The following is a 12,930-nucleotide window of genomic DNA, read 5'->3' on the forward strand; positions in this document are numbered from 1 at the left end:
AGAGCAGGCGTTACAGAGCAGGCACACGCTGAGCCGCTGACGCTCGCTGAGCCGCTGACGTCTGCAGATCCGCCGTTTTCCTCGTTCTCGTTGGCCAGAAATCTGCCGACGTTGATTGAGATCAGGTCACGCCACGACTTTATCTCATCGTTGAGTGTCAAAGTCAGGTTTCGGGGTTAGTTTGGAAATCGATCAGTGTCATTTTCAAAATGTTGAATTTATTCCTGCAGTACAGTGAGCAGACAAAATGATGAAGAATGACTATTTTTTAATGATAGTTTAGGGCAGTAGTTTTTCTGTTGGCCCCCCCTTTAGAGGAAGAAATCTCCCCTGACCCCCCGACTCTCACGAAATCGTAACAATGTGTCAAGTATAACATTTATTCAATCAATATTAGCGTTTCACTTTTCTTTCAATAATCTGTTCTGTGCAAATAACATTTTTGCTTTAGCGACACAAATGACCTCAATATTGTTTTGTGAGAAAGAAAATTTCAAATAAAAACATGAAATGTGCAAATAATAGTGTCATTTTAAACAATAAATACATTTGGATAAAAAATAATACTTTCCCAATATCAATCATTTGCTGTGCTTTGTGTGTTTTGAGACACAACACACAGAGAGGTCGTCGTGAATCATTGTTGCGTTCGGCTGACGTTGGCGTGTTGTTAGTTAGAAATAAACATATAAATAAATAAATAAATAAATAAATAAAATGAGTCCGGGTCACAGCGAGACCAAAAAAAAAAGGCTTGTTTAACCTTGTTGCGTTAGAAGAGGATATTGATGCCACTCATGTCTTATGTGCTAAATACAGAGCAGATTATCTTAGATTATCTTAGCATCATGATTTGGCAAAGGTTGGTGTGTTCTCGTCTCCTCAACTCTGACTTAGTTACAGAACCTGATTTTCTGTGAGAGTTATGTCAGGAGCTGTCGGCACTCGCAGATAAATATTTGACTCTTTTTACGTAAAGATAAAGCACGAAAAGATAAAAGGAAACCGGAGCTGCAACAATGTGTTGGCAAACAGCCGCTGGGTGTAGAAACTTCCTGTTGTGTTGTAAGTAAACACAGAGGAGTGTTGACAGACAGACAGTCAGACAGACAGACAGACAGACAGACGTCGACATGTGTCATCCCACGTCATGGACCGACTTTAACTGCATTAATCAAATGAAGAGGTGAATAATCCAGAGAGTAGAATTGCCATATCATTTTGTTTATGGGATATTTTTTTCAATTTTTTTTATTACATTTTGCAAATATAGAAGACTTGAGGCAGTTTTTTCTCTTTGACATAAAACCAGTTTCTGTCTTTGTTCAGGCAAACATGCACCTCACACTCCTCACAGTACTTTCTTTTTCTCTCTTCTTCTTATCTTTTTGACATCTAAAAACACACATTTAAATTACTTAATTATTGTGAAAATACACAAAATGTATTTTAAAATGGTATTTAATTTAAGTAAATTATTTTAATTCGATCATTAACATAGTGTGTGATGGTGTTGTTGTAAATTATGACTTTCCACATTTTTAACATGATTTTCCTGTTCTATTTCTTGATGTGATTATGGATTGTTTTAACACACTATTTTGAAAAAGGAGAAACAATTATCCTCGTTATCGAAAACTAGCAAAGACTTTGTTGCCAAAAGTGTGTGGATGATTTCATGACAGTCGCCATTTTGTAGCAAATATGATACAAATGGTTTTATAGGGTGAAGTCCGCCTTACACCTCCATGTCACCACAATCACCCCGCGTGGACGTACCAGTCAGAACCTGTACGTGATGTGTTCAGTAAACACTGTAAAACATGAGCACGATGACATCGTTTGTGGTCTGTGAAGGCCACCGTAGCTTCATGACGTGAGATGTCACTCGTGCTGTGAGATCTGATTCATAAGCTGAAGATGACTCGTCTCCGATTTCACTTCGGCCGCCTCCGTTTCTCTTTCCTCGTACAGTGTGTGTGTGTGTAACCACATCAAGTGAGGTGTGAAATGAAAGTAATAAGTCGGCCTTCGCTCGTCACAATGGTGTTACTGTTCTCCTCCCGCCGCCGCACACTTACCCGTCAAACCCACAACAGAAATCTCTTTCATCAGCTTATGAAGTGGATATTAGTGCACGTGATTAAAGCCGCTGACGGTTGGTCTGCTCCGTGTCGTCCTTCAGAGAAAAGCTCACACACAACAGACTCGAGAGTTCCACACAAAGAGTATAAAGGACAAAGCTGTTCACCTGAGCGGCTTGTTCTCAGGAGACAGTTCTGCTGATCTCAAGGTGACCATCTCCTGCTGCACGTGTGTTCACAGTGTGTTCACAGTGTGTTCACAGTGTGTTTGTGTGCTGCACGCTGCACGCTCATCCTTTTCTGCACTATAAAGACTCATAATTCACTTCAGGCTTCATTGTATCCACATTGTTTAACTTTAGCTGCAGGGAACTGCACTTTCTTTTGTATTTTTGCTTCTTCTGTGATTCACGAGTTATCACCGTTAAACTCCAGCCTTCAAGAAAACACAAGCAAGTTCCGTTGCTTATAACTGAGGAATTTATGACCTGGATGTCTTAGAATCTTCACATATGCCGTCTTTTTTCTCAATTTGACTTTATTGTGTTTTCAAAACCAAGAATATTGACAGTGAAAGTCTGTGTAACTACACTAAAAATAATGGTTTTTACTACATTCTCTACTATAACACCTTCCCTTCCTTTACTTCATGCCATAAGAACAAAAACACCTTTGTTTTTCATCCAGCTGTACCTAATAAAGTGGCCTAAGAGCTCAGCATGTGATGGCACACATCCCATAGGCAGCACACAGACGTCCTTACTCCTCTATTTACACCGTTTCCTGGCATTAACAGATCTGTGCTTCACACGAGAGCTTTTGCTCCGCGCTGATGTTTTCTTTTTTTTGCCTCTTGTGTTTTTAATTATCCGCGGTCCTCACAGAGCAAAAGTGTGTGTTTTTGTGGTGGCACTGTGTGGGTTTTTCTCTGCTCCACCCATTCCCAAACAGCCGGCTCCAGCTCAGCAGCCAGATGTTAGAGCGCGGCTCACACCAGTGGCTGCACAATCGCCATTCATGCCACTTTTTCAAGGTTTGGATCAAAATCACAATGAATCCTCTGAAAAGCAAGAGAGGATTTTATTCAGCAACAAAGGCAAAATGACTGGTTCTTTATTCCATTTGTGTGATTATGTTACTTCACCTAAAAACCTAAAACTTAAACTTAAAAACTGGCTGCCTGCATGTTGTGAGCACGTCAGCGCCTCCATGAACCGCCTTCACCTGCCTCTGCTCTCGTTTTCCAGAGTTGCATCGTGCGGAGGACGTTCCAACAGACGGGCGACAGGTGTCACTCGTGTCAGCGGCGCGTCTACATGGTGGAGAGAGTCTGTGCCGAGGGCCTGTTCTTCCACAGGGAGTGCTTTCGCTGCTCCACCTGCAACTCGGCCCTGCGACAGGGAGCGCACGCTTTCGACTCTGAACAAGGTTTGTGTCGTCACGTGATACCAAGAGCAACATGTACTGTCCATAAATATGTTTGTATCAGAGTATAATCGCTTTAAAATAAACCTTTTATACTGTTTGTACTTTACGTACGTTTCCCTGATGCTCTGGGGAACGAGGAGTGAGCGGAGGAGTCGTCAGTCTCACACTTAGACCACACTTTCCCACCTATGGTCCCAGCTCGCCTCGCCTCGCCTCGGCACAGCACGGTTTAGGTTGCATTTCCACTACAATATAGTACGTACTCGGCGTGGGCGGAGTCATCACGAGTGACTGGTGATTTGTAAAGCAGCTGTTTTCAGTGTAACTGAATCATTAGAATCAGTTCATTTAAACTATTTGTTCAGTTCTTCCCCCATGACAGGAGCACATATCTAAATCCACCACACTCTTCTGTTAAATACTGAGATTTTAGACATTTCCCTGGTAACTGTTGGAGATGAACCCACGTTTTTAGGATAAAGTCTTTTTAACTGATTTACAGTTGAGTTTTGATTCTTGTGTCGGACGTCTCTTCCTGTGACGGCACTCTGACCAATCAGACGTCATGCTTAGCGTCACCTCAGCTCGCTTAGAACCTCGTCAGAGCAGGCACTAAAAAAAGCACCAGGTATCAGGTTCCTATGTTAGTGGAAACACAACTTACCCGTGCCGTGCTGAGGTGGAAACACACTGAACCTTGAATCCCTAAGTTGACCTTTGCTGGGATCTTGCAGGTAAATTGTTCTGCAAACTTCATTTTGATCAACGTCACTCTGGGACAACTCTTCGCAGAAGCTTCTCTCTGCGCTCAGTGAGTACCTCGACCTTCTGACCTTCTGACCTTCTGTTCAGCATTTTTCTACAAACAGACACTTAGTGTAAAAAACACTGTTTCAGATCCATAATGGCAGTGGAGTGAAGGAGCGCCGCGATGCAGACGCAGATGTCGGGGAGATCCCTCAGCCCAGCGGCACAGCACACCTGCAGAGTCCACCTGCAGCAGGTACCGGGCTCACTTCCTTTATCAGGAAACAGCTGAGCAGGCCCATGAGTGTGACTCGCACGGTGTGCAGCGCCCCCTGGCGTCTGTCCCGCTCCGTGCGCAGCGCGGCGCAGGCCGTCTGCGGCCACCTGAGGGACAACGCCCCGGACTACACATTCCTGTACGAGCTGCTGAGCATGAGCCTGCCCCTGTTGTTTGTTCTGCGGGAGGTTCTGGTGCAGCTGTACGCCGAGGCCGTGCCCGACGAGTCCAGCTCTCTGCAGCCGCTCGTGCTGTGGCTGCAGCAGCAGGTCGGGCACAGGCTCGTCTAGACTCTGAGGAGACGCCGAGATCATCGCTGACACAAGCACCTTTTTAATGTTTAGTTGAATGGTACAGTTTTTTTTTCACACGATATGAAACTGTGTCGTGGAATTCTGCAGTTGTTGGATTAAAGTGCATTCACTGCAGTTAATATGCAGATGAACTCAAACAAAGGACTTAAGGAGAAATATCCTTCAACCCTTTGAATTGTCTTGAAAAAAGGAACCTGTAGTTAAAACGTCTTAACTCAGGTTTAATGCACTTTATCTTTGCTTTATAGACGTCACATGTCACATGTGTTGTCTTTTAATACAGAATATTATGCCACACTCTAGTCATTCACTTTTATACTCTGACTACACTGTTTTACTTTATATAAAGTGTTTTTTTTATTGATTGCTGGATTGTTGGAACTGTGGACTCTGGGTATTTAGTTCTACTTTGCTGCCACCTACTGTCGACTCTAAGAAAACCCATGAAGGCAAACGAGAGAAAAATGAACACACGTCATCTCCCTGTGTTGTGTTTTTAAAAAGACTGTGGACACTGGCGAGCATGCTTGTGCTTGTGTGTTTGAATGTGTTTGCCGTGATTGAGACGCACGTTTTAAAAGATCAACAGCAAACCTCTCTGACAGGAAGCTGCACGGCCGCTTCCTGTTCGTATGCAACATCCAACGACGCTCGTGAAGCACTTTAGAGTCGGATTTTAAAGTCATTATTATTTGAACCGTAAAGCATTTCAAGTGTTTACAGCATGAGATGTTGGATTTTGTGCGTTGTTTCTCGACAGCTTCCTCATGTTGGAACTGAATCTGAACGTTGTTGTTTGTTACGGGAGGAAAACGCACACACACACTCACTGGACTTGTATAATATTTATAATTATACATGTGTTTTACAAGATGAATATAACATGTACAACGGTGCCAACAAACAAACACCTTCATTATGAATGTCAGTGTTTTTGTGTTCATAAAGACTTTTTTGCTACTTTTGTGCACTTGGCTGTTTTTCTTTGTTCTCACTGGTTTTGGTTTGTGTTTGTGTTTGTGTTTGTGTTTGTGTTCCATCAGCCGGAGACTTTTGTGTGTGAGACGACGGGAAGTTTAGGAGAGAAGTGAGCGTTCGTTTCCAAGGTGATCGCCTGCATGGTCACTGTTGGTTGTGATACTGATGAAAAATAACCGACACAAAGTGTCACATGTGGCTTTGAAGTGACTTTGAGCTTTGGCAAAAAAACCCTAAACAGCTTGGGTCTTTGTTCTTGGTTATAATAATAATGGGAATGAACTGGCACTCAACTAACTTCACATCTCAGGGTTTGACACATTCATTCAGGGACAGGATTTTATTTTTGGTGAAGTTGCAGCTGAGTGTCCCTCACGTCACCTCAGCTCAGCTCAGCCTTCCCTTCCATGTGCGATGGAGAAGCTACGTAGCCTTCAGTTAGCATCGAAATTCAACAGATATTTAGTTTGTCCATCGTGAGCTACTGTAAAAACATGGTGATCCAAAATGGCTGCCTGTACAGAGCTGACGCGGCTCCTGATATAAATGAAAAACACAGTTAACACAATCAGCTGATTGTTTGTTTATATTCAATTTCAGTTCAATTATTAAGGTTTTATTCTAGTTTATTCCCCCATGCACTTCAGTGATCGTCCTCTCAACCAGATTAAAAATAATCTTTGCATCTTTGTGTTTTAACTAACAATTATTCTCATAATCCATTCATCTGTCGTTTATTTCCTCGATTAATCGAGTCATCGTTTGGTCCATAAAAAATATCGGAAAACGTTAAAAAATGTTGATCAGTGTTTGTCAAATGTCTTCTTTTGTTTTATCTACAAAGCAAAAATATTCAATTTGAATGATTTCTTTGTTTTATGGAGCAAAGAAACGAAGAAAAAAAAAAATCAGAAATATTGTTTTAATAATGAAAAAAAAGCTTCAAACAGAGGTAGAAAATCTCACTCATAGAATAGTAAATATGTACCTTTAAATAATTAAGTATGCTTGTTATACTTGGTCAGAAAGTGATAGAAACGTCACAAACAGTGAACTGGCATCAAAGAAACCTTTAAACGTGGTGTTAAAAATAAAACTAATGGAGAAACCTTGATGGTGATGTATTCGTGACAGACGTGTGAACTCTCAGTATTCTCTCACGTAATGTTTCTTTTTTTTTTTTTAAATAGGAAAAAACAATCTATTCATTACAGGACCGTTCTTGTCCATTATGCTTTAAATGTTGCCAGTGAAGGTCGGAGAGTGTTGGGTAAAATAAAAAGGTCTCATCTCCACCACAAAGGCCAGTCATGACCGTGATGATCGGACAAAGAACCACTTAACGTTTGCATTCAGAGGTTCAGGACAGTGGAAACATCTGGAACAACGGGTTTTCATTACATTAGAGGACGAAACATGCCGTTAATAAGTAAAGCACATTAGTGGCATTCATGCCTCTGTCTCCTCTCCTGTAACTACAAATGAAAAATGAGAAACGACTGCATTGTGTTCCAAACAGCTCAGGAATGCACTTAGAGCTTTTCAAGACATATTTCTGTCGCAGGTTTCTACTTCAGAAACATCCTTGATTGAAACTTTTCTGCATCAGTGACCACTTCACTTTCACTCTATTCTAACACCGACACTACACCACACTGCATATGTATCATTATAGTAACTCTTTTAACACCCACTAATTTACACTTATAAACTCCTGCAAGTTACATTAAACAAAAATACACTACATGTCCCTTATGCAGCATTAACATTAGTATTTATATATAACACAGTGTCTGAAAATGATTGTGTTTGTTGTCTTTGTCCAAACTCAGGACAAAGACACGAGTCCTTTTCACCTGCAATACTTAGTGTAACTTTATTTATTTCATCCAAAAAACATGTGATCATTTCTAACCCGTCCTGAAACTGACATTTAGACAACTGGAATAACTTTTCTCATTTTTAGTTTTCCTATATATTAAATAATATTATTATTTCTCTTTTATTGACAATAATCAGTTGTAATGATGTGTATTTTCACACAGGAGCCGAGTCACTCCATCGTCTCAGGACTGAGAATGACAGCGTGACGGGATGTTGCTGCTGCTGTTTTTTCTTTTTAATGTGTTAAATAAATGTTGTTAGTGCTGTCGCTAAACACACCAGACTCCTCTGTTAAATATTGAGATTTTAGACATTTCCCTGGTCATTGTTGGAGATGAACCCACGTTTTTAGGACTGTTAAGTCTTTTGAACTCATCTACAGTTCGGCTTCTTGTGTCGGACGTCTCGTCCTGTGACGACGCTCTGACCAATCAGTGGCCGACAGTCTGACGGCGTCATGCATGGTGTCGCCTCAGCTCGCTTGGAACCTGAATATTTAAATGAATCAAACATTAGGAACTATAAGCAGCTATTTTTTTTAATAGAAACATCATATACTGTATTGTCTGTATATGTTTTATAAGTGCCCTTAAATGAAAAAAATCAATTTAAACATTCCTTTATTCCTTTATTGAAAAACTGGCACCTACACGTGCGCAGGAATGCACCTGTGCTGCACGAAGCAGCTGAGCCTTCATCCACTTTAATTAATGCTGCAAAAGAAAAAGAAAACACTTTGAACTAAAAACGTCTGTGACTCTAACATCCTGTTTCTAACCACCTGCCTCTGTCCTTCACTGGTAATTAAATGTTCACAGGCAGGTGAGGACAAACTGAAGGGAGGTTGACATTTGTAAAAAATGAAGAAGGCTTTGTGTTTGACTCCCGCTAAATCATTCATTATTGTCTTGGAACAGTGGACGTTTGTCTCTGTGAGACAAGTCTGTCCGTCTGTCTAACTACTCTCACTGCAAGAAGTTGTTGATTTTGAAGATGAAACTGTTGATGTCCTTGATGATGGCTGACATTCTCACAGATGTTAAAAGTGTTTCTGTTTGGATATCACGATCAAAATGATTAGAATTATTATATTATATTGATTAAGGCCGGTTCATTCTACTACGTAAGACCTGTGCAGAACTCCTGGAAAGTCCACGCCCTCTTCACATTTCTGGCCAATCAGTTGTCGGACACCAAACAAGAAAAAGATGCAAGAAAATAAAGATGTCATTTGTGGGCGCAACCATTGTGGAATAAAGATAATACACAACTATGGAACTTAAAATCTTGACTTTTCTATAGAACGCTAACTGAAGATGGTGGAGGTCAAAGGTCAGTGGCTTCAATCTCATAAATGAGTTTTTTTAAACCACTGGTTTTATTTATATTTATTTATATATATATATTTATATTGCAAATGCAATATAGAAAAGGCAATACTGATTGCCTTTTCTATATTGCATTTGCAACACAGTATGAATTTAGAAAATCGCTCTCACATAATAAAACTTAAATGATGTCCATAGAAAATGGCTGCAACATTAGTCTTTGAACACATACGTACGTAGAGGCCTTTAATTAGAGAGTCAGTGCTGATTGCAGCTCACACGTAAACACGAGGTCAGAATTAGTGATTGATTCTCATTCATCTCAGTGTTGGGAAAAATCCCGACACATGTACACAAAGAAGAGCTGCAAACATTTTTACTTCTGGACCTGAAACAGGACGATGACGTCCTCTTCACCCAGGATCGTCCTTGTACCTGAATCTGTGTGAGAGTATGAATCATGGCTGTCGTCCAGGTGGATCTCGGGAGCTGATTGTTCTTTTTATGCTGAAATGTTCCAACACACGGGACTGGAATCACTTTAGACTTCTTGTTTTAAAATAAACCTTTAAAACGGTGTGGACCTTGTGGTGCTGGTCATTCTTGGGAGTCTCTTCTTTCTTCTTGTTTCACTGAGGTTTTATCATGTTGTCTTTTTGCTGCCCCCCTGTGGCCAAACAAACGTGCTATTAATGAGCCAAAACCAACAATAAACCCAGACGGTAAAATAACAAACCGTCATTGAGTTTTGTCAGTAACTTTGAAATGTTTCACCTCTGAACATTTAAATATTTTGTGTATTGGCTCCTTTCAAACAAAGATTCAGGATAAATAATCCTTTGCCTCACAGCACAGTTGTCTAAAGTGTTATTTAAGTCCCTGCATGTTGTTGTGCGAGCAATCTGTTTACTGACCCCTTGTAACTTTTTCATTTCTTTTTTTAAGCATTAAATTACATGCAGAAGGAACAGGGCTGAAAACAAGTTATACAGTAACAATGATTGGTATTCAAACAACCAAGCAATCAGAGCCTGAAATTGCAGTGAAATTACAGACACTGTGCAAGTTAATGAAAAATAAAAGCTGGGACGAGATAAATCCAAAAATACAATGTCATTATTTTAGCGCAATCACACAAATCACTCTTTTAAACAGTCAAACACAAATCAACCCATAGGGAAGAAACATGTGGGGCTGCGGTAATAAATCAGATTTAATCCATGCCAACATTTAAATTTCCTATAAAAAAGAAAGAAGAAGAAAATGATGCTATAATACAAAGTATTTTGACCTTATTTATACTGGAGTGTGCAGGAAATGTGCAGGTAATATATAAATGTGATTAATTATTAACAAAACAAAATCTGTTGAATAATATAAAATAAAGCTGACATAACAGAGAACCATATGACATAAGCAGATACTATTTCTATTTACTACTGCATGTTGTGATTACGCTGAATTGAATTATACTGTAAGTCTCACTGATCCTTCTTCACACAATAACCGTACCATACTATACCATACCATACCATACCGTACCATACTATACCATACCATACCATACCATACCGTACCATACTATACCATACCATACCATACCATACCGTACCATACCATACCATACCGTATCATACCATACCGTATCATACCATACTGTACCATACCATACCATACCATACCGTACCATACCATACCATACCATACCATACCGTATCATACCATACCGTATCATACAATACTGTACCATACCATACCGTACGCATCATATCGTACCGTACTATACCATACCATACCATACCATACCGTACCATACCATACCGTACCATACCGTACCATACCATACCGTACCATACCATACCATACCATACCGTATCATACCATACCGTACCATACCATACCATACCATACCATACCGTACCATACCATACCATACCATACTATACCATACCAAATCATACTATATCGTATCATACCATACCGTACCATACTATACCATACCATACCATACCATACCGTACCATACCATACCATACCATACCGTATCATACCATACCGTACCATACCATACCGTACCATACCGTACCATACCATACCGTACCATACCATACCATACCATACCGTATCATACCATACCGTACCATACCATACCATACCATACCATACCATACCGTACCATACCATACCATACCATACTATACCATACCATATCATACCATACCGTATCATACCATACCGTACCATACCATACTGAATCATACTACACCATACTGTACCATACCATACCGCACTGTACTATACCATATCATATCATACCGTACCGTACCATACCGTACAGTACCATACTATACCATACCATACTGAATCATATCATACCATACTGTACCGTACTATACCGTACTATACCATACTATACCATACCGTACCGTAACGTAACGTAAAGTACCGTACCCTACTTTATACCATACCATACGGAATCATACCATACCATACCTTATACCGTATACCGTACTATACTATACTATACTATACTATACTATACTAAACTGTACTATACTATGCTGCTGTAATTTGCACTTGTGAGGGTGGAGGGTGGAGGGTGGAGGGTCTTTTCATTGACAGTTCCAAGGTTAAAAGTGTTACCTGTTTAATGCCCGGTGTGATTATTTCTGATTGCTGATTCTTGACTTTCTCTATAGCTGCAAGCAAAATGAAAACATAGACATCCCCTCCCTTTCCTCCCCCAGTGACATATTTTTCCAATGTCATTCCTTTTAATTATTGCATCAAAGCCTCCAAATATTTAGTAATTATTTCTTAAATCTACATTGTGCATTTTATCGAGTATTAAAGGTATTAAATGTTTTTGAACATCATTGTATAAATTGTATGAGCCTCTTCAGGTGGCAATCACGGCATGTTACAAATGCTCAGGTTTAATTTAATTCTAACCCAACAATGCACACAGCACAGCCTTCAACGCGGCTCAGTATCCTCCACATTCACCGATCTTTCTGCTCTGACTGTAAACCTTTCATTTGCTGTTTATTTGCTGTGCGATATTTAAACTTAAAAGAAACAAATCTAAAATAAAACATTTCAAAGCTTTTCTGAGCAAAAGTAAGGACTTTTTTATGTATTAAAAGTAAAACTAACTAAGAATAGTTAATAATGCTACAGAAAACACTTGCATTATAATAGAAATAGTTTGAAAACGGTGATGTTTTTAATGCAGTTACGTCAGGGACACATACCATAAGGCAAAAAATCGATCAGTAGACTATTTCTCCTCTCACTGCCGTCAATATCATTTAACTCAATGCAAAATATGCATACTTCAGTATAGATACAGTAAAGAAAATAAGTTCTTAAGATGCTTTAACATTTACTTATTCTGTCAGACTTCAGAAAATTGTGCAGAATAAAAGATCTAAATACTTTTATAGCCACTGTTGTTACAGTGTGTGCTGTTCTGTACATTCTATTCGACTAAAACCCTTTTTAATGAAGTCGTGGCATTTCTTTTTCTCAGGTTTCAGAGATCCTTGCAGTTTTCTTCATATATAAATACACTAGAACTCTAGAAAGTGTATTTACTGCATATTCTCTGTTTTATTCCACGTCAGGGCTTCACAGACTGTGGACGCCGCCATGAATTGAGCCCTGGATTTCTTTCCAACCTCATCCTCTGACATTTAAGCTGCAACAGTGACAATGAATTTCAATGGTCCATTGTTCTGAACCACTATCATCAGAGAAACCCTGTACCTGGGAGCTGCGCCTTTTCACCAAAAAGCAGGAAAAAAAAAAACAGATCACCCATAATCAGACATCATATGCCAAGATGTTTTGAACAGGAGCATTTCCAGCCATTAGGTGTAATTACAGTC

The 12,930-nt window shown here is 39.8% G+C and overlaps 1 protein-coding gene across 6 annotated transcripts in view; it reads left to right on the plus strand.

The window, feature by feature from the left end:
* Nucleotides 1-8,935, plus strand: part of mical2a (microtubule associated monooxygenase, calponin and LIM domain containing 2a) — a 32,233-nt gene extending 23,298 nt beyond the window's left edge. For 3 of the 6 annotated variants that reach the window (XM_058629135.1, XM_058629138.1, XM_058629136.1), the window contains 4 exons: nucleotides 2,186-2,293; nucleotides 3,332-3,512; nucleotides 4,247-4,323; nucleotides 4,410-5,810. In XM_058629135.1, the coding sequence (XP_058485118.1) occupies nucleotides 2,186-2,293; nucleotides 3,332-3,512; nucleotides 4,247-4,323; nucleotides 4,410-4,826 (783 nt within the window). In that variant the 3' untranslated portion in view covers nucleotides 4,827-5,810. Of the gene's footprint in view, nucleotides 1-2,185; nucleotides 2,294-3,331; nucleotides 3,513-4,246; nucleotides 4,324-4,409; nucleotides 5,811-5,893; nucleotides 5,957-7,873 lie in introns of those variants that run through there. The other 3 variants (XM_058629137.1, XM_058629141.1, XM_058629140.1) reach the window with 2 other exon arrangements.
* The last annotated feature ends 3,995 nt before the right edge of the window (nucleotides 8,936-12,930 follow it).

Source organism: Solea solea, chromosome 5 (assembly GCF_958295425.1).
Source record: "Solea solea chromosome 5, fSolSol10.1, whole genome shotgun sequence".
Lineage (NCBI taxonomy): Eukaryota > Metazoa > Chordata > Actinopteri > Pleuronectiformes > Soleidae > Solea > Solea solea.